We start from the raw sequence: 23,383 nt of genomic DNA, 5'->3' as shown, positions 1-23,383 counted from the left end.
GAAGGCCGCTTTTGACGCTCATTTAAAAGGGCCTTGTTCCCATCTACAGGCAAAGAAGCCTTCTCATCTCACAGTTTGCCACAAATCTCTCTTCAAACTCGAGGCGCTTCACCGGAGACGCACTCGTTCTTCCTCTCTCACAGACACAGTCGCAGGTTATTGAAAAAGGTGAGTCCTCTCACGACTCTTCGATCTTCATTCAGAATATTTCTCTGTCAAATGTGTATTAACTCGTTACCGATTGGCGGATGCTGATCGGAAATCCGCTTCTCTGTTGAAGTTTCTTGAGTGATTTGATCGGAAATTGGCGACAGTTGCAAGTAAATCACGTTTTCCTCGAATTCTTTTGAGTGATTCGGATACTCACGCGTATGTGTCGGATGCAGTTTATTCGCGACTGTTTGTTTGAGCCTGAATTGTTTTGCGGATGAGTTTCTGAGTTGATGATTGACCTGCATTGTGATTTTGGGGGACCGATGCACAAGTATATGCTTATGTTTATGTGTATGTTATGTGTAAGTACGAAGATAGACATATATGCGTGTGCTAGATGCGTTCCTAGACTCTATTGAAGTGGTGAGGTCGTCTCCGTTTACTGCTTCGTTTTGCTTGACAGATCGTGCAACTGAGCTTCTCGTATTATAACATAGGTATCCATGGCTCTATTGCTTGGATCTTTAAACTTTTTTTTTTTATTTTTGGTTAGAACAATCCTTGTTTTTATCATGGGACAATGTTAGTTTGATTTGGATTTTGTCTTTGGAGCAAAGGATCTGCCCTTGATGTTTATGCTCGTGAGTCATGAATTTGGCAGTTAAAATACTTGGTGTTTCTCATGAAATGGCAGCGCATGGTTCACGAATACACCGAATAAGAGCGGGCACCTACTTTGAGTTTCTATTAGATGCATTATTACTAATTTGAAATTCAGCTCATTTAGAAGACTGAGGGAAAGTCTAGGCTTATTTGGTAAATATGATCAAATTTGATGCATAATTTGGTTTCTCAACATTTGAGCCAGACACTTTAACAGTCTTAAGGTGCCCTAAGTTTGCCAATAAATTATCTCTTTGATCAGATTTTGGCTTATCTTGTCAAGAAACATAAGAAGTGAGGTATTGTCCAGCAGAATTTGATTCTCAGATTCAAGATCAAAAACCATTTCCCTTTGAAGTCTTCTTGCCCTGTAGAACTGGGTGGATGTTGCTTGTGAGATGCTGTTACGAATTCCATGGCTATCTTTGCAAGGTTCATTAGTATAAATATGATTTCTTTTTAAGGCCATAGATTTTATATGGAAAATAATGTCAACCGTTATGCCAGAGATTTGTTGCTCTCCTTTCATCTTTTTGTTAATGATTTTGCTAGATTTTCAAATATTAATGGCCAAAAGGCAATGCCTATCTTATTAATGAAAGATTTACTAGGTATTTTCTTTTTAGATTTCCTATGATATCAACTAAGTTGATGCCTCCTGCGAAGAAATTTCTGATTTGTAGGTTTATGTTTTCCCACGGCATTCTAATTTTTTATGTGCATATTAACTGACAGGCTTTAGAAGATGGCAGAGACCGAGGAGATTCAACCTCTTGTCTGTGATAATGGAACTGGGATGGTCAAGGTATCTAGTCAACACCTTTAACTACTTTTCTTGTCTAATCTCTTTAGGACAGAGCTCTTCCTAATTATTTCGGATGACATATTAGAACACTCTGAATATTGCCATTTTTTTCATACCGGAACTCCGGTAAATTATGATATTGCTAACTTATTCTTATAGGCTGGATTTGCTGGAGATGATGCTCCAAGGGCTGTGTTCCCTAGTATAGTCGGCCGCCCACGTCATACAGGTGTGATGGTTGGCATGGGGCAGAAAGATGCATATGTTGGGGACGAGGCTCAGTCCAAGCGAGGTATTTTAACTTTAAAATACCCAATCGAGCATGGGATTGTCAATAACTGGGATGATATGGAGAAGATCTGGCATCACACTTTCTATAATGAGCTTCGTGTGGCTCCAGAAGAGCATCCAGTTCTCCTCACCGAAGCACCTCTAAACCCAAAGGCTAACCGTGAGAAGATGACACAAATAATGTTTGAAACCTTCAATGCTCCTGCTATGTATGTTGCCATACAGGCCGTTCTTTCTCTCTATGCCAGCGGTCGCACAACTGGTGAGCTGTTCATTCAATATCTTTTATCTTAGCATCAGTTACTCCCTGTCTTGTTTCTAGGATGATTTGCAATATGAGATCTGGTTTTCCAAGAAAACCCCTCAAGTCAGTGCCAGCTAGGATCGGTCTAAGCTAGGACAGAAATCAAATACTTGTCAATCATGTTAATATTCTTTATGCATTAAGTGCTTAGACGTTGACTTTGTTGTTTCCATATTCAAGTTCTGACTTACCAAATAGGGACAAGGTAAAACTACTGAATCCATGACACGAGTTTTCGTGATTCTGATGATGGGTTGGCAGGGCATAAACCATACCTTTTTGGTTCTTATTTTCATGTTTTGCAGGTATTGTTCTGGACTCTGGAGATGGTGTCAGCCATACTGTCCCCATCTATGAAGGTTACGCACTTCCCCATGCCATCCTGCGTCTTGACCTTGCAGGCCGGGACCTCACAGATGCCCTGATGAAAATCCTGACCGAGCGTGGCTATTCATTCACCACTACTGCTGAACGTGAAATTGTGAGGGACATCAAGGAGAAGCTGGCATACATTGCCCTCGATTATGAGCAGGAACTTGAAACTTCCAAGACAAGTTCATCCGTTGAGAAGAACTATGAATTACCTGATGGGCAGGTAATCACAATTGGGGCTGAGCGTTTCCGTTGTCCAGAGGTCCTTTTCCAGCCATCCATGATCGGAATGGAAGCTGCTGGTATTCATGAAACGACTTACAACTCTATTATGAAGTGTGACGTCGATATCAGGAAGGATCTCTATGGAAACATTGTACTTAGTGGTGGATCTACCATGTTCACTGGCATTGCTGACAGAATGAGCAAGGAAATCACAGCATTAGCACCTAGTAGCATGAAAATTAAGGTGGTAGCTCCACCAGAAAGGAAGTACAGCGTCTGGATTGGAGGTTCCATCCTGGCATCCCTCAGCACTTTCCAGCAGGTTCGTTAATTCTTTCACGTATTCATTTCCTCTTCCCTATTCATCTCAGAATTCTCTTTCCACTGTTTCTAATTGGAGGATTGGCTGCCATTTTGAATGCAGATGTGGATAGCAAAGGCAGAATATGACGAGTCTGGCCCTTCGATTGTACATAGGAAGTGCTTCTAATGACAGCGAAAATCCGGACCAGACCCCATGGGAGAAAATTTGCTGCTCGCTTTCCCTGTTCTTGGTTAAGCGCTTCTTTCTACCCTGTCAGTATCTTAAGATCTCTGGACAATGACCTTCCCTGATAATTTCCAATTCTTTGATTGTTGTTTCACGTAACAGTTTCAGATACGCTTGTTCCGAATCCTCTAGGCATAATGTTAATTCTGCAGTTGCTTATTATGCAAGGGATTGTTTCATAATCGAATGAATAATTAAACTCTCTAGTTGCTTCTCTTCGAAACCAATTCAAGCACTTCCATTGAATCATTAAAGTGTCTAGTGGGGGCATTATGAAAAGCAAAAGCTTTAGTTTCCCATTTGCCAGTTGGCTCATATGAGTGTCTCCTAAACTTCACTCGTGATGGATGCTCCCAGTCTTAAACCTCAACTGCCAACCAAGAACTTTAACGTAAATTTTACTTGAGCCGTATAAATGACGTCGTACTGGTACACGAGTACGGCTCCTTCAAGTCTAATAATTTAATTTCCCATTAAAAGGACATAAGTTGAAGTAGTAATACCATCTCAACCTTTGAGAGAAAGGAAAGGAGAACTTGCTTGGGTTTGCAATGCTTTCAAGATTGCTTAAGCTTCCAACAGTAATTGGGCTCCCACCTTACTTGATGAATATTCTTTTTCTGGTTCTAAAAAAAACCATCATCATATACATTTTCAAAATTTAAAATTAGTATTTTAAATATAATAAAAACAAAAATTATAACTAATTTTAAGGCCTTGTATTTCCTTAGATTGTCTGAAAACATAAATAGAAAATGGATACAATACGAAAGGAAAATAAAAAAATAATATTTTTTAAAAAATAAAAAATAAAAACTTGGAGGAAATAAATAAATATATTAGAAACAAAATTTAAAAACAAAAAATGAATTAAAAAAATAATCAAGCATAATAGAATAATAAATTTAAAAATATTGAGTTAGAGACAAAAAATTTTCTATCTCTAACCTCTTTAGAGACGGAAACAACGTGCTTTCATTTGTCTTTAATCTCTTCGTATATGAAAATGCGTTTATAATATTTTTTTAATATTATAAATATACACTAAAATATTTTTAAAATTACAAAAAAAAAAAAATTGATTCGGTCTTTTTTAACGTTTCGAAACGGAAAACTTGTCCAGCGCCTAGGGTGAGTGAGGCAAGCTAACTACGTCGTCGTTTCATACTGTACGAATCGTGCCGTTCTCGGTATCAATAAATTATTTCCCCCCAAATCCGTGAAATCGATCGGTGAGCAGTGGGTTTTCATTAGCCGATGAACCAACGAATTCACCAAGTTTTTGCCCATGAACGCAGCTTTTTTCTGGATTATATGAATACATATATAGATATATACATATAGAGAGAGAGACAGGATGGGCAGATTAGCAGTTGCAGTGATTGTGAGCTCATGGATTATCCCAATTTCAATCCTCGTCAATCGCATTGTTCCTGATCCTTACATGGTACTGTCAAAAGAAACCCCCTTTGGTATGCACATATACATGCTTGAATGTTGATATTTGTTGATTCACGGGATAGGTGTGTGTGATGGCAGGATGAGATATTTCATGTCCCGCAGGCGCAGCAGTACTGCAAGGGCAATTTCGGAAGTTGGGATCCCATGATCACCACTCCTCCTGGATTGTATGTTTCAGAATTGCCTCCCTTTAGCTTTCTTGTTTCCTTCGGTGCATCTATTTATCTTGAGTTGTGTATACAGTTATAAACATTTGGTTTGTTTGATGTTCAGTGGAAAAACCTAAGTGATGGGGGGTGTCTTCTTCCCTTCTCATAAGATTAAGGACCAAACTGAATGAGAAGGATAATTTTATGGTTGGCTGCTTTAGAATTTGTTGGAGAACAAGTAAAAGAAAGAAAGAAAAGACTGGAACTTATATTTTTCATTATAGATGATTGAAGGGTAGGCAAGGCTTCACTCCATCGAATAGAACTTAACTATTTAATTGAGGTTTTCGTTTCTGGTTTGGAAAGAAACATTGACAAAAGAAATATGTATTCTGAAATCTACATGCTGAGTTGAAGACACAATGCCGCAATTGTCAGCTCCCAAGGATCTGACTAGAATTCCTTCGTCCAGTGGACTGTTCGAAGGAGAAGGAATGAAGATAGGGGGAGAAAATTAGGGAGAAAGAGAGAACAGAGAGAGAGAGAGAGAGAGACAGAGAGAGAATGAGATAGAGAATGTCAGAATTTCCATTAGAATATTTCCTATCCATCCGTGGCAAGGATCAGCTGAATATATAGTTGGATTCCTTGCCCATGTGGGGTAACCACTTACGGCTAAGGGAATGTACAACCTGCCTAAGCAGCAACAAACATGTACCCCCCTTATAGCATACTCTATTGCCTTTTCTGCTAATAGCTATTCCTCCATTCCTATTACATTTAATTACTCTATCTCCCCCTCCTTGCTACGTGGATCATGACAATTACCCCCCTCTTCAAAATTTTCTTGTCCTCAAGAAATGTGGAGGAGGCTGGCTACTCTTGGAAATTGGCATGTCCGGAAGGTATTCCCATGTGTTGCTATCCGAGTGGAGATGAGACCACTTGATGAGTACTTGAGGAATAGGAGCCCCATGCTTGTAGATCACCCTCCTATCTAGCACAACTACCGGTTCTTTAATACTGTCATTGGCACTTGGGAGGTCGGGTAGGGTAGGACTTGGTGGTTGAGTTCCTACTAATTTTTTAAGGAGTGCCACATGGAATATCGGGTGGATGTTGGAGCCTTCTGGTAGTTGCAACCGGTATGCTACATTTCCCACCTTTGTAGTGATGGGAAATGGGCCGTAGTATCTTGGATTCAACTTGGAGCTAGGGTTTTGCAGTAAGGCCCTTAGGTGACCTGGTTTAAGCTTCAAATACACCCATTCTCCCACCTGAAATTCTCTTTCACTCCTCCTATCTACAAATTGCTTCATCCAGTTCTGAGAAGTAGCTAATTTCCTTTTTAGCACCTGTAAAGCTTGCTGCCTTTGCTGGAGATAAACATCCAAAGCTGCCACTGTGGAAGAGTCTCCCAAGGATGGTAGAAGTGGTGGTTTATAGCCATAGAGTGCTTCAAAAGGAGACCTTTTTATAGAGCTGTGGTGGCTAGAGTTGTACCACCATTGGGCCATGGGAAGCCACTTGTGCCAAGTTCTTGGCTATAAGAAGCAAGAATACCTTAGATACATCTTCAAACACTAATTAACCCTTTCGGTTTGGCCATCGGATTCAGGGTGGTAAGCCGTTGACATATGTAGCTTAACTCCCAGCAGCCCCATCAGCTCCTTCCACAGCAAACTCGTGAAGATCTTGTCGCGATTAGATACTATGGCCTTTGGTGCGCCGTGTAGCTTGATTACCTGATCCAAGAACATCTTTGCTACCTCTTGAGCAGTGTAGGGATGAACTAGCCCGATGAAATGGCCATATTTGGTGAACCGGTCTACTATCACCATGATGCAGTATTTTCCTTCAGATTTGGGAAGTCCTTCAACAAAATCCATTGAGGTACTCTCCCATGGTCTCCTAGGTATATTCAAAGGTTGCAGTAGCCCTGGTTTAGCTATATTCTCGGATTTGCATCTCCTGCAAGTATCACAGCTTAGTACAAAATCCTTGACATACCTTTTCATTCCTGGCCACTGGAATAATTGTTTGACCTTGTGATAGGTGTTTTCAATTCCCGAATGTCCCCCTATGGGGGAGGCATGTAATGCCTCTATTATTTTCTTCCTTAACTCCTCATCCTCTCCTATCACCAGTTTTCCTTGGTACCTGATTACGCTATTGCTCAAAGTGTAACCGGGTCTTGAGGATGGGTTTACTACCAGCTGCTGAAGAAGTTCCTTAGTTCTTCCAGCCGTTTCGTAACTGTCAACTACCTCTTGGCACCAATCAGGAATGAGGGTGGTGATTGCAACTAGACTTCCTTCCTCAAAGCACCTAGATAGCGCATCTGCTGCTAGGTTTTCCTTCCCCTTCTTATATTGGATTACATAATCCAATCCCATTAGCTTTGTCATCCCCTTCCTTTGCAGCTGGGTGTGCAACTTTTGTTGTAGCAAAAATTTCAGACTTTCACGATCTGTTTTAATCACAAGTCTCCCTCCTTTTAGGTGATGGCGCCATTTCTCCACTGCCAATAATACCGCCAGTAGCTCCTTCTTGTAGATACTTAGCCCAAGATGCCTAGGTGCTAGAGCTTGGCTTAGGAATGCTATCAGCCTTCCTTCCTGAACCAGCACTGCCCCAATACCCTTAGCGCTCGCATCCGTTTCTAGAACAAAAGTCTTGCTAAAATCTAGTAGGCCTAAAGTGGGTACTTGACTCATAGCTTGCTTAAGCTCTCTGAAAGCTTCTTCCGCCTTGGAATCCCATTGAAATCCATCATTCTTCAACAGGTTGGTGAGAGGTCGGCTGATTACACCGTAATCCTTTACAAACTGTTAGTAGTAGCCGGTTAAACCCAAAAATCCCCTCAGCCCCTTGACACTTTGAGGCCTGGGCCAAGAAACCATTGCTGCCACCTTGCTAGGGTCAGTACTCACACCTGTTTTTGATATAGTATGCCCAAGATATTCCACTTGCTTTTGTGCAAAGGCACACTTCGACTCTTTAACATACAATTTATTGAATCTAAGGACCTCAAGGGTAGTTTTTAGGTGGGTTAAGTGCTGGGCAAAAGTGGGGCTGTAGATCAAAATGTCATCAAAGAAAACCAATATGAATTTGCATAAATAAGGTTCAAAAATCTGGTTCATTAAGGCTTGGAAAGTTGCGGGAGCATTGGTGAGGCCAAATGGCATTACTATGAATTCATAATGCCCTTGGTGAGTTTTGAAAACTGTTTTGGGGATATCTTCCGGCCTCATTCTAATTTGATGATAGCCGGATCTTAAGTTGAGTTTGGTGAAAACAGAAGCATTTTTTAATTCATCAAGCAAATCTTCCACAATAGGTATGGGAAACTTGTCCTTGATGGTCATGGCATTGAGCTAGCGGTAATTGATACAAAACCGCCATGAACCATCTTTATTTTTGACAAGTAATACAGGAGATGCAAATGGGCTATGGCTTGGTTGTATGATGGATCTTTGTAACATATTCTTGATGAGTTTTTCTATTTCAATCTTCTGTCTAGGTGGGTATCGGTAAGACCTTAGGTTAACAGGCTCGGCATTTGGTTTTAAGTTAATGGTGTGATCAAGTGATCTTTTGGGTGGCAAAGCAGTTGGCTCGGAAAAAAGGTCCCTAAATTCAATTAAGAGCATGTTAAGAGAGTCGAGTTCTTGTACCTTCTAGGGTTCATGTGAGCTATTGTTCACAGCCATTGTCAACTCCCCGTCCTGCACTCCTTGTTCTTGTGTGAATTCTATGGCATGTATAGTGAAAAGTTGGGCCACCCGGGAGAGTTTGTTTTTAAACATCCTTTGCAGCCTCTTTCTAGAAATCATTTTACACACCCCTGACTCTTGACTGCCTGTTAGGGTTTTTTTCTTTCCATCCTTCTCAAAAGTTACCTCCATTTTATTGAAATCGAAATTGATAAGGCTGACCCCCTTCATCCAATCTACACCGAGCACCACATCACAACCCCCCAGCTTCAATAGCCTCAAATCTGCCACAAATTCTTCACCGTTCATTTCCCAGCAAAACCCCACACAGGAGGACTGACTCACAACCTTATTTCCATTAGCTACTATTATTGATAGAGGGTGTGAGCTGGAGATCTCACACTCTAACTTTCGGGCCATGGTTTCATCCAAGAAGCTGTACCCACTGTCTATAAGTACCATGAACGGAGCATTGCGGGCTCTTCCCATCATGCTTTCTTCCATCATCTCCGGTTCTAATTTAAATTCTGATGCTCTAGCATGCGGAGGCTCCATCCCTACCCCAAGAAGGATTGGTTCCGTTCTATCCCTGGGAGGAAACTCCGTTGAAAGTCTCATTGGGTGTTGAGATGCGAACATTCTTACGAATTGTTGCATCTGCTCCATCAGTTGTCCCCTCAACAGAGCACTCTGCTCTCGGTTTTCTTCTCGCCACCTCTCAATTGCTTGAGTAATTCGATTATCCACCCCCGCTCCTACTGAGGATTCAAGTGTACCCATTCTGGTCTGCATGTCCGCCATGGATGTCGCAACTTGCTGTAGTTGGTTTTCCATTTGTTTCATCCTCGTTCCATCCGCCATGGCGAGGATACCTACAGCTCCGAGCATGTCCCAAGTCAAGCTCTGATACCAAAATGTCAGCTCCCAAGGATCTGACTAGAATTCCTTCGTCCAGTGGACTGTTCGAAGGAGAAGGAATGAAGATAGGGGGAGAAAATTAGGGAGAAAGAGAGAACACAGGGAGAGAGAGAGAAAGGGAGAGAATGAGAGAGAGAATGTCAGAATTTCCGTTAGAATATTTCCTATCCATCCGTGGCAAGGATCAGTTGAATATATAGCTGGATTCCTTGCCCATGTGCGGTAACTGCTTACAGCTAAGGGAATGTACAACCTGCCTAAGCAGCAACAGACATGTACCCCCCTTATAGCATACTCTACTACTTTTTCTGCTAATAGCTATTCCTCCCTTCCTATTACATTTAATTACTCTATCTCCCCCTCCTTGCTACGTGGATCATGACAGCAATGTGCTTTGTAAAGCTGTTTTATATATGCCACTAAATTAATGTATAAAAAGCTGTGTGTTAAATGAACATGTGTAATTAAGGAACTAGAATGAGTTGAATAAATTTTTTATTAGATATCTGACTTTTCCTACTTTATATGCATTTTCTTTGAAATAGGTTCATTTCTTTATTGATTTGGATTTGATGCTGAGCGGATCCATGGTGTCTGTAAAGATATATCAAACTTCCTATTGTTCTTTTTAGTATTTATGTTCTATCAGGGAAGGGGGTATTTCTGCTTGCTGAGTACAATGCTCTGATTGTTCCTGATATTTGGCCAGTTCAGGGGTGCTGAAACTCAGTGCTCAGGTTTTTAGTGTCCTGATTTGTAGATTCCTTTCCAAAGGGATCATGTCAATGACAAAATCATAACAAGAACAACATGATTAGGTATCTTATGTTGTTGAAGGCTACATGTTAGATATTCTTGCTTCACATAAAAAGGTGAAAGGAAAAGGAAAATATCTTTAATGTGTCCAGATCAGAAGAAATATATTAGCAATAGAACTTGATACAGGCAATTTATTACTTTTGCAGGTACTTCCTTTCACTTGCCCATGTTGCTTGTTTCTTTCCAGGCATGTTTTGTATCCAAGCAGCCTCATCATTTTCTGACGTCTGTTCAACTGTGGCTCTTCGCTCCACAAATGCCATTTTGGCTGTAATTTGCAGTATTCTGGTTTATGAGATAATCACCCAGTTGAGGCCAGCTCTAGATGAAATGAAAGCTACCCTTAATGCAATTGTTCTAGCATTGTACCCCCTCCACTGGTTCTTCACATTTCTTTATTATACAGATGTTGCATCACTTACTGCAGTACTTGCAATGTATCTTGCTTGTCTGAAGAAGAATTATCTCTTCAGTGCATTGGTAATGGAACCAGCTCAAGCTAATTTTCTGTTTTGCTTGTATATGAAACATTTTGCAGAATATATACTTATGCATCATGATAAGGCAACTTCTAGGATTGCATTCCTTTTTATGGCCAACCATTTTAAGTAGTTGTATTTTTCCTTCCATATGATTTTTAGGTAATTACAACATCTAAGCCTTAATCTCACAAGGTGCATCCTGTATATGGATTCTAGCTCCCTAATCAGTTATCTTTATTAATGACTGTTAGACTTAGGATCTTGGCAAACAATCTTCCTTTATTTAAAAGTCTTCTGCTTTTCAATTTCTTTGGCGAAAGATCTCTAGCAGGCTTGCACTACCTCTTCAATTTGATGCTACTTGAAGACCTTAAAGAGCTAAGAGTAGAACCCAAAAAATTGAGATGGGACCCAAAAAATTGAGATGACTATATGTATCATGTGTTCTTTTAGAACATATTACTTTTGAAGAAAGACAAAAGCATGTGTGATTCATTTTCCCAGATCAACAACCTCCCCCAGCACCCAAGCCTTAATTGGCTACTAGAACTCCATGTATCTCTATCCATGGCCATATCTTATACGAGGACATTATATCCATGTCACGTATGAGAATCTCCTACTAAGTTTTCTTTGGTTTTCCTTTCCCACTTTTGCTACAAACTTCCTCCATTTCTGTTAGCTCGCCTCAGAATAGCTTCTCTTGATCTTCTATATATTTTCCTGGATCATGGTATCAAAATAATTTGAACAGCCTCTTTGTAAAGAAAGGGTAAGCTATGCACAAAAACAACCATTGCAAAGTATTCTCGCAATGGAGACACCACTTTATAATATCAAAATAATTTATTTTTAGTTGGGCTCGGTTTCTTATGAAGAGCTAACTTGAGATCATTCGGTTATCTGCAGTTGGGGCTTTTGGCTGTATTTGTTCGACAGACAAATATTATATGGGTGCTTTTTGTTGCTTGTAGTGGGGTTATAGAATGCACTCTGACTCCCAGCCAAACAAATGTGCGGTCAGATGAGCCTGGTTTATCAGTGAGGAAAGACAGTCAATTAGCTTCTGATAAAGGTGTCACGAAAGGCTCCAATTTGAGAAAGAGAAGGCATGGTAATACTGTGGAGACTGTGAACTACTCCATTCAAAGAAGTGCCCCTTCCACAAAGTCTTCCTTAGGTCCTGTCTGTCTCATGTTAATTTCTATTTGATGTTGAATATGGTAGCTATAAACTTTTTCTGTCAATCTCCTGGTTCAATCTTGGAGAATACAAGCTTTCTAATTGCTGCAGGGATGACCCTTTCTAAAATGAAGAATGATGTGATGGCTTTTGCTATCTTTGAACTGCTGGAAAGTCATTTAAACATAACATTGTATATGGTGACTCAACCCAATGTCAAAATATCATTCAAATATATTACTTCCAGGTGGAATGATATAAGCAATGTTTCCAATGGACTTTTGGCTGTGAATTATTGATGAGTTAATTCCTCTCCTGTAAAGCCTGCAAAAGTTTCATTATACTAGAATCTTGTAGGATACTCTCTTAAGTATGTTGCAGCTGAATATTAACTACCTGAATTTTCTTTGGTTAACAGTCAGCAAACTCGTGGAGTGTATGTATACTAATTTTAGGACCTATGTCAACAAAGGGCATCCCTAGTGCACATTATTGTGGGTCTCTGGAGTCAGTTTAGAGCTGAGTTGCTGATACTTACCCTTTCAGACAACGAGACTGGTGAAGTATATATGTAAAGTGCATCTTTAGCCGAGATCACTTCACTTACTTTGTACAACAATATAGCACATAAATAGAACAACTTTACCATCAAGACTTGGCCAATGCCATAGTTGGGCTCAGTATTGTCCACATCCACCTGCAAAAAATGTTTGATGCCTTATGTATTCATTCTCAGTTGTGTTGTCTCTAAAATTGGTTTATCACATGCTTTTAAGTTGTGCCCTGTGTGGCATTGTTGAGGGTTGTATTGTTGATGGATGCATTTGTTGGCAAAACTCTTGTAATATATTAATGTCATGGATACTGATTTTTGAATGCTAACTTCTTTCATTTCTACAAACATGTTGTGGCTCACAGATCTATGGGTTTCATATTAATAGATTTTTTTTCATTAAAAAGCATGACCAACATTTCCAAATTTATTTTGTTATTATCTGCTATGGTGCGCCATTTGGTGGCAGAGAAAAAACAAAGAAAAAAAAAATAGTGTTTTGCTTCATGAAGTTGCATCAGTATTTTGACTATCTTTTCCTGTTATACCATTATCTGGTGGACAACTGTAATTTGAAAAAAAAAAAAAACTGGTGTGACGGATACAATTGCAGATCCTTGTCCGACTTGGGGGCTTTCTCATGGTTTTTGTTGCCCAATTGGTGATTCATGCTTTTTGGTTGCAATGCTAACAACATCTTCTTTGACGTTACTTTGTTGCAGGTCTTTTTGATGAGATTCAACGCATCTTTTATATGGCATGGCATCTTAAGTGGGAGCTTTTAGTTTCCCTTAGTCCTTTCTTTATGGTTTTAGTGGCTTTTGTTGCTTTTGTCAGTTGGAATGGGAGTGTAGTTCTTGGTAACAGCCACCTTCCCTTTCATTGTTCATGTTTGATTTGAAAGTTAGTTTCTTTCTTTTATTTGTCCTAACAAAATAATTGAGATGTTTTTGTTTTCTTATTCTGAATCCTTGTAATGCAGGTGCAAAAGATGCTCATGCAGTTACACCACATTTTGCACAAATAATGTATTTTAGTCTCGTATCTGCTCTGTTTATGGCTCCTTTCCACATTTCTGTACATCAAGTTGCGGCCTTGTTGCAGTCATTCTGGAAGGATAGATTACTCAGTTTCTTTCAATTATCTGCAGCCCTTATTGCTGGCTTCCTTTCAGTGCACTTTTTCAGGTCAGATCCCCCAACCCTTGCTCATACCAACAAAACGTGGCAGGCATTTTTTCCGTTCAACCATCAAAATTCAGTCTTTGACTTTAATAGAATTGGCTAGGTGAATTTCCCCCTTTCTCGTCCACCCTTTCTCTTGTTGGGGTTAAGATCTAATATTAATGATCAACTCTTGGTGATTTCAGTTTTTTTTTTTTTTTTTTTAATTTCTAGTTTTCTTTTTGAATATTTTTTATACTTGATTCTGTTAAATGGTGTTGACCCCACCTAGTCGGATTAAGACTCGTGATTGCTTTAGTTGTTCAGTTAAATGGTGAAATATTAGCTTCCAAGATCAACAGTCCCAATAAAATGAATTCTTTGGTTGATGGTTTTGAAAATTTGGTTATGTTTTGTGACATTGCAAACCAACCATTGCAGCATAGCACACCCTTATCTTCTTGCTGATAATCGGCACTACCCCTTCTATCTCTGGCGGAAAGTCATCAATGCTCATTGGTCAATGAAGTACCTTCTGGTTCCACTTTATGTCTACTCGTGGTTTTCCATCTTCAATCTATTGGGTTGGTACAATTCTTAAGTTCTTACAGATTTCTTGTCTTTTGCCACCTCACTGAACATTTCATTTGTTCATTGGCAGCACAAGCTCAGAAGAAGATATGGGTGCTGTCTTATTTCTTGGCTTCTGCTGCAGTTCTAGTTCCTGCTCCATTAATAGAGTTCCGGTACTACACCATACCTTTCTTTTTCTTGATTCTCCATTTGCATATCAATGATTACAGAAGTTGGCTCTTAATGGGGATCCTATACATTGTCATAAATATCTTCACGATATATATGTTCTTATTTCGGCCATACAGCTGGGACCATGAGCCTGGGATACAGAGATTTATATGGTAAATTAAGGCTTGAGAAATTCTGGATCTTCCAAGAGGTTGTAATCACAGTTTTCCCAGGTAGTTATGATTGGGGGTTTGAATACCACCATTTGGCTTTCGGAAAGAAAAAGCTTGCCTTTCCACTTGACAACCAAGTGATTTTTAGTGGACACTCTTGATAAAGAAAATATTTAACTCTAATGCAGTTAAAGAAATGAATCTCTATATTTTTTCCCCTATTCTGTAGCTCTTATTGTGATAGCAACAGTTAACTAATGGCTCTTGGGATTTTTCTAATATTTATGTGCTTCATTGACGGAGCCTGTTTGCTCTTTCTCTTCACTATTCCATCTACTGCATTCTTTCAGTAGAGTTTAATTTTAATTTGATAATAACATGCCAAAATTTAATAATTGTTTAAAAAGCTACTTGTACTATGGGTGCACCGAAATTAAACTCTTGTAGGTTCTCTATTAGAAACAGAGGTTTCTTGTTGACCCGTCATTTTCTTTGACAATCTAATGGGCAGAGTCACCTGTTAGATCTGCATCTTGTGGGTATCTGTTGGCAGACTTGTGTGCTCTCATCAGGCTCCATCTTCTAGTTAGATAAGGGCATCCCCTGGACTACCTTAAAATGATCAAGCATGGGAATGCTACTTACAAATACGACCCTCCCCCAATGCCCATAAAACAGGGAACCCGTTGCACTAGGCATTCCTTTTTGATCAAGCATGGGAATGGGAAGAAAGCTTTTCGGGCTTCCTGTCATCAGGAAAAGGTTTTCTTAGACAGCATAGGTTGAACGGTTGGACACGTGATATGGCAGTGTTAGTTTGGTGGGTTGTGAGTTCGATTCTCGCTATGCGCAATGAGGCAAAGCCTCACACCTGTTATTTATCCCCTCTGATATAATCGAGGGCATGAACACCAATGACAACGTATCATCCCAAGATTTTCCTGGACAAGAGAATTGTATGTGATTTTCTGTACAGCTGTCGAATACTCAGGAAATCATATGTGATCAACCTCACAGGTAAGACACAGATCAAGAAACTGTGTTGTTTCTGAGGCACCTTACAAATGGCTCTTGTTCATGGAGTGAAGTTGATGCGTTGATTATTATATGAAACTGCTTCAGTCTCGGAAGAGGAATACACTATTGGTTGTCTATAGAACAGAGTTAGATCACTATGCCAAAACACACTGGCTTGAGGATGGCTAGGTTATCAGATTTTAGATTTCATCCAAAACCTACCCATCTTAGTTAACTATCTCGTACCCATGTTTTAAGCAGGTTATGATAAAACATACTAGCGTACGAGACTCTTTGTTTTGTGAGTTACATTTATATACAAATAAAGAGACTATTATCACAACTTGAATATATGTTCTTTAAATCACAAAGAATCAATCTCGTTGTAGTTATCAAGGCTCGTATCCATTAAAAACAACACTTGATAATGTAAGATATTTTGTTTTGAGCAAAATGAAAAGTAATGTGTTAGTACAGGATGCATAGCTGGTAAATATCACACATGAAAGGCACATATTGAAAAGAGAGAGAGAAGAAGATAAGGTTTTAAATTTGGCATCTATTCTACAAAGCAATGGATGCCCAATTAAACGAAAATGATTAAAGTTTGGAAACATAAGCATCAATGCCATGCGAATTAATGTATCAAAAGGTGGATTCCACTGTCTCCACTTCCACCCCAAGATGATATAGTTTCAACCATTATCCTCCAATTTGTTCTATTATTTTAAATTATTTTGAACTCTGTGGGTTGAAGAAAATAAAATAAAAAATAAAGAATGTTATCTGATGCCATTTGGAGTCAACCCACAAGTCTCAGCTCAACCCCTTGGCCAAGTATATCATGGGAATTGTCCAAATTCTCCACAGCCACCCTTTTTTCTTTGATTTGGATTCTTTTTCTCGAGAAAATATTTCAATCATGTATTTGTAATTCAAATACGTATATAAGTAGAGAATCATGTATTTGTCATCATCCTGTTTGGCTCCAGAGAATTGGCCTTCTGATCGATCATATGACAGTTCCAATGTCAAGAAGCTCAGGTTGAGCAAAGCTGTCTCTGTGGGTAAACCCATGGCACTGCTATGACTTTGGAACAGTTGATCATCTCTAAACAATTACTGGGTTTTGAAATTCAACCCCACTGACAGCGACTGACATTTTTGTTTATTCCATAAACCCCAGCCATTAGCGTCGATTGCCCTCTGGATTAGTGGCTAATCCAGTGATTAACGTTAACGCGTGGAAAGATTCATCGTGAATAAACCTTTGCATTGACTACTGAATTTTTTTTTACTGAGATAAAAAAAAGTTACTCAAGTTCAATTTATAATTAAAAGATTACTAAATTTTAATTTAGTATATAATTTCTTAAATATCGTTAATTGTAGTTAAAAAGGCTAACAAAATATTAATATTTTTGTACTCTAGTGCAAAATTTAATGACCATTCATGTTACTTAACCGTCTACTACGTTGTTAATCACATCAATATTTTGTTAATCTTTTTTAATGATAATTAACGGTAGTTATGAAATTGTATATTAAATTAAAGTTTAGTAATTTTTTGAATATAAATTGAAATCCAATGATCTATTTATACCTTAATATAAAGTTTAGTAATCATTTATGCTATTTAGTTTATCATTCCATGATTCATTCAGTGATGAATTTGTCGATGCAACTTCACAATATCTCTCTAATGGCTGCTGTTTGACTGAAGACAAAACTGATCATGGTGAATCTTATGATGTTAATCTGTAATTAGGGGTTCAAAGAGATGAAGAGAATAAGCTGAATAGGAGAATGTAGATATATATATATATATATATATATAACAAATGAATGAAATTGGACCAATAAGGGGAAAACTCATGAAACCCTTTTAGGTTTTTACAGTGATCTAATCTAAAGAGAAGAAACCTATAGCTCAAAACTCTGGAATGGCAGCAGCCTGCTGCATGAACGAGCCATCTCTGCAACTTCTTGAAGCTTTACATTGTGGAGAAAAATGGAGCAAAATACTTTTATTCTCCCGTCTTCTGATTCTGTGTGTGTGTGTGTGTGTCTATATATATATATATATATATATTGTTGCTATTTACAGGGATGATCGCCACATTCTTCCTTCGAAGGAAATGATGATTATGGATACGTCGTCGTGGTAGCGGCGACGATCGCCTTGTGGGATGTCGAGCAACTCGTGGAAATCCATGCCTGCAGGTTCCCAAGAAATTAGCTCGTTTGGTTGCTTTTTTTTTTTTTTTATCTTATTATTATATTGAGTCGGTTAGATGAATGGCTTACCAGCTTTTTTCGCAGCTCGAGATAGAACTAATTCAACAAGATGCTGCGCGGGATCGCCTTCTGGGCGGGAAGAGAGGAACATCTCAACTTCAGAGACGGCTTCTTCGTTGGTGAAGTACTGGTAGAGTCCATCGGAGGACAGGATCAAGAACCTGTCTCTTGGGCCGAGTCTATGGTGGTGGAGAGTGGGGATACAGTTGATGTATGGGGAGTTACCCACGTAGTCAATTCTGAAGATCTCTAGAAGTGCATCGTTCCATTTAGGCTGCAAAAAGTCGGTGTTTTTATGTTAGAATTAGGGGGGGGTGCTCGTGGGTCGAGTTCAGTTCAGTTCAGTTCAGGGTTCGAATAGACCTGAACCCGGACCAATCTAGATTGTGTTGAAAAACATTAGGAGTATACCTTCTTGAGAAATCCGGCACCAAAGGCCCTAGTGACCTTCAGTGAGCCCTTCACCCGGTCGTTGGCTATTGCAGTGGCATCGTCCTGATGTTCCTTCTTGATTCTCCTCACTTCCTGAAATTTCGAAACAGGGTAAACAAACATCGATCAACTCTCCTCTTCTGTTCGAAGAAACAGGATTCTCAGAACAATGAATATTTCGTATTTCTAATCTAAAAATCTTCAAATGACAGAAAGATTGGATTTGAACTTCACCTCTTCCATGGAGGTGCCGTGATCAACTGTGAGCTGAAGGGCATCCAAGGTTGTGAGTGGACTGAATTCGTCGCCATCGAATGCTTCAAGATCATTCGTCGTTTCTTCCTTGATCCTCTCCAAGTCCGGCCGGCCTGCCTTGCCGATCCCGATATCGGGTTCGGGGTTCTGAGCCAGAACAGCCCGGCTATCCCCCACATTCATCAAGTAGACGTCTTCCCCCTTCATCAACATCACCAGAACGCACGAACCCATTAAAGACAACACCGGATTCTCCATTAACATCAGATCAGCTATCTCCAGATACGACTCCTCCGTCTTCCTCAACGCCTCTGAAAGCGCTTTAAGAACATCTGAGTGCCTATTCGTACAACCCGAATACCTCGACTTCTCCTTCAAAATCCTATCAAGCTCCGATCTTTCCCTCTCCCATTCTCGCTTCCACCTCCAATGGCTATTCATTGACTTCCTCCGTTTCTTTCTGCAGGGGTGATTTTCTTGTCCAAGCCACTGGGAACCATTATCAAACAATTGATCCGCAACCACTGACTGATCGAATTCATCGTCTTGAGCCACCTTATCCATCTCCATGGCAGCAGAATTTTTGGCCGTTTCAGAAGCATCATCCCATAGCAATCCCTTGAGCTCCTTCCGAACGTTGGAGTACAGATTACTGAGCAAAAAATCAGTGGCGTCCGGGCCGTTAAACCCGTCGTAGATCCCGACAAAAACCCAACCGTCTTCCTCGGAGACGACGATGTGAACTCGATCTTCGCCGGCCTTTCCCTGCGCCCACTGAACGCTCGAACTCTCGAAGGACTCATCGCTCTCATCAGCCAAGCTCGTTTGACTACTCACCGTCACATTCTCATTGTTCTTCTCCAACCCAGTAGCCCAATCCCATCCTTTTGGCTGTCCCGCCGGCAAAGTGATCGAATTCGCGATCATCAGCTTAAGACGCTTGATCAAACTCCATTTTTTGGAGCTCGGTTTGTACCTGTAGCCAGATAAACAAGCATCAGTTAACCCAAACCTAATGATACAGTAACTGAAACTAACGAGACTTGGACTCGACCACAACCTATTACATCGGATTCACAAGCACCGCCATTTAGTACTAAGTTACAGTAAAAAGGTATCTTTCAAATATGTAATTGTTAATTTGTTTCGAATCCTATGATACCTTTGAATGTGGTCATACTGGTTTTCCAGGGGACCGGAGATCAGGCTGCGCTCGATCGGGCCGGACAAGAACCACCGTTCGACTGGACCGGACATTGAGCCGGCGGTGCGGGGAATCGGGCCGGAGCGGACGGAGGGAATCGAGTTCCGGGGAATTGGCTGGAGAGGTATGGCGGTGAACGAGTCGGAGCTCTGAAACGACGACGCTTTGTCGAGAGAGGCCTTGCTGATGATCAGAGTAGAGAGCTGCGTGCACGTGTTGGCGCTGAGAGAAGCGCCGGAGATCGTCTTAAACGACGACGCCGTCGTCTGCGCGGCGGAGGCGGAGTCATTCGGGTCGGGGCCGAAGTAGCAGAAGGAGTGGCCGAAGCCCTCGTCGAGGTGATCGGAGATGTAGACGGCGATGTCGTGTCGCCGGCCTGATATATCCCCCGCGTCTCCGGCGAAGCAGAACTTCAGCTTTCCGACACCGTTCCCCATTTGAACAAAAGCCCAAAAAGAAAAAAAAATTCGAATTGCAGAGAGATCGAGAGAAAGGTCTAAGCTTGAATGCTCTCGTTGATCATGATTTTGGCGTGGAGAAAGAGAGAGAAAGTCGGAGAAGAAAGAGACGGAAGAGCATAATTTAAACGCAGGAGAGAGAGAGGAAAGAGAAGGGTGGGGGGGGGGAGTTGACTTTGATATTTTTCTTTAAGGGCTGTTTGGCTCGGTGGATTTGATTTGTTCTCTTTCTTATTGTTTTGGGTTTGATTCTCTTGGTGGGCTATTGGGGGGTGGTTGACTTTAGGCATTTGTTCTATTGTAAAGCGTGTGGGGTTGATAGCGGCACCTCATTTCATTAAACAAACAGAAGAAACAAATCAAAGCATATGAAAATTAAAGTTTTCAAAAAAGTCAAAAGGTCACGTATGAATATGATAGTGGTAAGTGGTGGCGTTCTTTAATCTCATTTATGATACTTAACCTAAAAGAGAAACAATTAATTGTTTAAAGAATTGAAGATATGGGAAGTTACCAAGTAGGTTGACCTCTACTCTTGGGAGGGTCTTTCATTTCACAACCTCAATAGTTAGCACTATTGTCATCATCTATTTCTCCTTGAAAGGGTCTTAATAAGTTATTTCACTTTTAAAATTTATAAATTTATATAAGCATATTATGAAGTTAGAAAAGAGTCGTTATTACATCATATAGACAATCAAATGTAGAGTTAATCAATGACTATGATCATGCCATGTCGACAATTGAATTATATATCATGAGTTAATCTTTATAAGAAGAAATCTAGCTTTAGGTACAAATGCGGGCTTGGACTTAGTCTTGAACTTGAGATTCGTGACGTCAATTAATCTCTAAAAAGATTTATTTTATTAGTCTCTCGTTTTAATTTTTAATTTTTTTAAATAAAAATAAAATTAAAAATAAAATAAAGTTATCAAAAAAACACATTCAGTTTTATTATTTTTAAGAGAAGATGAAATTTGAAAACAATTTTTCTTTTTTAAAAAAAAAATAGAAACAAAAAATTCTCTTAAAACAAACGTTTTAAATAATAATTGTGTGCCCATCCAAAGTGAGGTTTGAAATGTCGGGTTGGCCGCCATCCATGTATTTGACTTGACCCGTTACAATCCAATTGCGTTGACTCCTCTCATGGTCAAACCACCACAATGCAACGCGTATGGTAAAACTTTGAAATTTGAAAATATTATTTAGATATTTATTTCTGATATTTTTAATAATATTCATGTATTAATTTAAATTTATGATACATTAATGTATGAATGTTATTAAAAATATTAAAATTAAGTGTCTAAATAACATTTCTATTCAAAATATAATGATTATGATTTTTTCATCTATTGTAAAAATATTATTAATACAAATTAAAATCTTTATTCATCTTTGTCCATAGCCCAACTATTAATTTTTGATGGGTTTACAATAATATCAATAAATGAGTTTATAATAATATATTTTTTATAAAATAATTGTATATTTTTTAAATATTGGTTATTTCCTTCGGATGGTCCTTGAATTGTATATTTGCTTAATTAGATTTTGAATGGTACCGTGGCTAATTTGAGAAAGTGTAGGGATTAATTGGACGAGTTTTAAAATTCAAAGTGTGCCCAAGTTAAATAAATGAAGTTTAAAAAATAATATATCATGTTATGCCCAATAATAGGCCATGGCCTAAAGAAAAAAGTTCAAAAGTCCATCGAGAAACTTAGAAACACGAGTAACCCAACTAAGCTCAGACTTGAGTGACCTTAGGCCAAGAGACTTGACAAATCTCAGGCTGAGAGAACAAAGTGACTTCTTTTGGAAACCTTTCTCGACGTTTCCAAGGGACCATTTTAGAAAAACTTCATAAGTGACTCAACAATAAGAAAATCTCTGTTTGGGAGACTCTTGTAGGCTATCCAGACTTGAAAGCCTTTCTCTCATTAGCACGAGAAAACTTTTTGAGAGACTACAAACCTTGAGACACCTGATCTCTAGATATTATTCACACGAGACCGTAAAGAATGAATTAAATTTATTTCTAATGTCCTTGCTTACAAATCACTATAAGCCCTGAGACACCTGATCTCTAGATATTATTCACATGAGACAATAAAGAACGAGTTAAATTTATCTCTAATGTACTTGTTTACAAATTTAGAAGGCCATTCGATATGTTTATCGAAAAATATGGGTTTTTCAGTATCATCCTCTCTAGGGGTGGATCTAGGAACAGATCTGGGGGAGGGCTAACCCCCAGATCCATAAGCCATTTCATCTCTCCTCCCCCAAATGGGTCAGATTTGCAAGAGGGCTAAATCTTGGGGGGGGGGGGGAGAGGGGTTGCAGCTCGTGCCTGCCCTCTCTAAATTTGCCCCTAATCCTCTTTATAAATAGGAGAATCCTTTTTCGAAATTTTACGTTGATTACGGTTCTACTTATTTTACATTCTACATTCAAATTATGAGACTGACTTAAATATTGGAGGACTCACACAGGAGACTCAGTCGCGCTCTTAATCAATTTTCTTCCTTGAAAACCTTTTAAAGATTTTGATCAAGACGCTCTTCGACTATAAATAAATTTATTATTATATATCGACTTACCTTTATCCTTCTTTTATCTAGACAAACCTACTTCAAAATTTAATCAATCACTAACTCCAAGTTTACCGCTCACTAAAAGTGGAGATAAGTTGGGAAGAAATATGTTAGTGATTAGTGGTGTGGCATTAGATGCGATTTGGATTTAGTGATTAGATAGTGGGGAGTGGAGTTAGTACATGTGCAGTGGATTTGGTAGATGACACCATCTGTAGATTTAACAATCCAAGTGACATCAAATTAGTTGGGAGTGGCTGTTGTATCGTACGTCACCGTTTTGTGATTGATTTAGTTTTAGTCGTGGGCGGCGTTCTAGATTTGTTCTTCTTCTCCTTCTAGATGAAATCACTCACACGTTTATGACTTTTGAGTTTTGAGTGAGTT

At 39.4% G+C, this 23,383-nt stretch overlaps 3 protein-coding genes across 6 annotated transcripts; 2 read left to right on the top strand and 1 right to left on the bottom strand.

The window, feature by feature from the left end:
• The first annotated feature begins 10 nt into the window (after positions 1 to 10).
• Positions 11 to 3,588, top strand: LOC127789526 (actin-like). The gene is made up of 5 exons (XM_052318410.1): positions 11 to 168; positions 1,552 to 1,621; positions 1,781 to 2,174; positions 2,522 to 3,135; positions 3,238 to 3,588. Exons 2-5 carry the CDS (start codon positions 1,562 to 1,564, stop codon positions 3,301 to 3,303), a joined length of 1,134 nt encoding a protein of 377 aa, XP_052174370.1. The 5' UTR covers positions 11 to 168; positions 1,552 to 1,561; the 3' UTR covers positions 3,304 to 3,588.
• Positions 3,589 to 4,574: 986 nt separating this feature from the next.
• Positions 4,575 to 15,414, top strand: LOC127791232 (dol-P-Glc:Glc(2)Man(9)GlcNAc(2)-PP-Dol alpha-1,2-glucosyltransferase). 4 transcript variants are annotated; one of them, XM_052321089.1, is made up of 9 exons: positions 4,576 to 4,810; positions 4,903 to 4,991; positions 10,576 to 10,909; positions 11,821 to 12,091; positions 13,369 to 13,506; positions 13,629 to 13,833; positions 14,251 to 14,393; positions 14,471 to 14,555; positions 14,691 to 15,413. In XM_052321089.1, the coding sequence occupies exons 1-9, from the start codon at positions 4,721 to 4,723 to the stop codon at positions 14,728 to 14,730; spliced, it is 1,395 nt and encodes a 464-aa protein (XP_052177049.1). In that variant the 5' UTR covers positions 4,576 to 4,720; the 3' UTR covers positions 14,731 to 15,413. The 4 variants fall into 4 exon arrangements, with proteins under 4 accessions (XP_052177048.1, XP_052177049.1, XP_052177047.1 ...); XM_052321088.1 differs by having other exon boundaries at positions 4,575 to 4,810; positions 11,821 to 12,025; positions 14,471 to 15,414; XM_052321087.1 differs by having other exon boundaries at positions 4,577 to 4,810; positions 14,471 to 15,410.
• Positions 15,415 to 17,542: 2,128 nt separating this feature from the next.
• Positions 17,543 to 20,369, bottom strand: LOC127790830 (probable protein phosphatase 2C 4). The gene is made up of 5 exons (XM_052320533.1): positions 19,891 to 20,369; positions 18,708 to 19,704; positions 18,453 to 18,566; positions 18,051 to 18,315; positions 17,543 to 17,960 (listed from the first exon to the last, which is right to left on the bottom strand). Exons 1-5 carry the CDS (start codon positions 20,367 to 20,369, stop codon positions 17,845 to 17,847), a joined length of 1,971 nt encoding a protein of 656 aa, XP_052176493.1. The 3' UTR covers positions 17,543 to 17,844.
• Between the last annotated feature and the right edge of the window lie 3,014 nt (positions 20,370 to 23,383).

This window comes from Diospyros lotus, chromosome 14 (genome assembly GCF_014633365.1).
Source record: "Diospyros lotus cultivar Yz01 chromosome 14, ASM1463336v1, whole genome shotgun sequence".
Lineage (NCBI taxonomy): Eukaryota > Viridiplantae > Streptophyta > Magnoliopsida > Ericales > Ebenaceae > Diospyros > Diospyros lotus.
The sequence above is the reverse complement of the archived record's forward strand: the minus strand, read 5'-3'. Positions and strand labels throughout refer to the sequence as shown.

Bases quoted from the DNA above. Each gene is read 5' to 3' on its own strand.
- LOC127789526 (XM_052318410.1), top strand. From the start codon at position 1,562: ATGGCAGAGACCGAGGAGATTCAACCTCTTGTCTGTGATAATGGAACT. The intron at 1,622-1,780 runs GTATCTAGTCAA...TTATTCTTATAG, and splicing joins ATGGAACTGGGATGGTCAAG to GCTGGATTTGCTGGAGATGA. The intron at 3,136-3,237 runs GTTCGTTAATTC...TTTTGAATGCAG, and splicing joins CCCTCAGCACTTTCCAGCAG to ATGTGGATAGCAAAGGCAGA.
- LOC127791232 (XM_052321087.1), top strand. From the start codon at position 4,721: ATGGGCAGATTAGCAGTTGCAGTGATTGTGAGCTCATGGATTATCCCA. The intron at 4,992-10,575 runs GTATGTTTCAGA...TTACTTTTGCAG, and splicing joins ATCACCACTCCTCCTGGATT to GTACTTCCTTTCACTTGCCC. The intron at 14,394-14,470 runs GTTGGTACAATT...GTTCATTGGCAG, and splicing joins TTCCATCTTCAATCTATTGG to CACAAGCTCAGAAGAAGATA.
- LOC127790830 (XM_052320533.1), bottom strand. From the start codon at position 20,369: ATGGGGAACGGTGTCGGAAAGCTGAAGTTCTGCTTCGCCGGAGACGCG. The intron at 19,705-19,890 runs GTATCATAGGAT...ATCTGGCTACAG, and splicing joins CAGTATGACCACATTCAAAG to GTACAAACCGAGCTCCAAAA. The intron at 17,961-18,050 runs GTAAGCCATTCA...GGGAACCTGCAG, and splicing joins TCGAGCTGCGAAAAAAGCTG to GCATGGATTTCCACGAGTTG.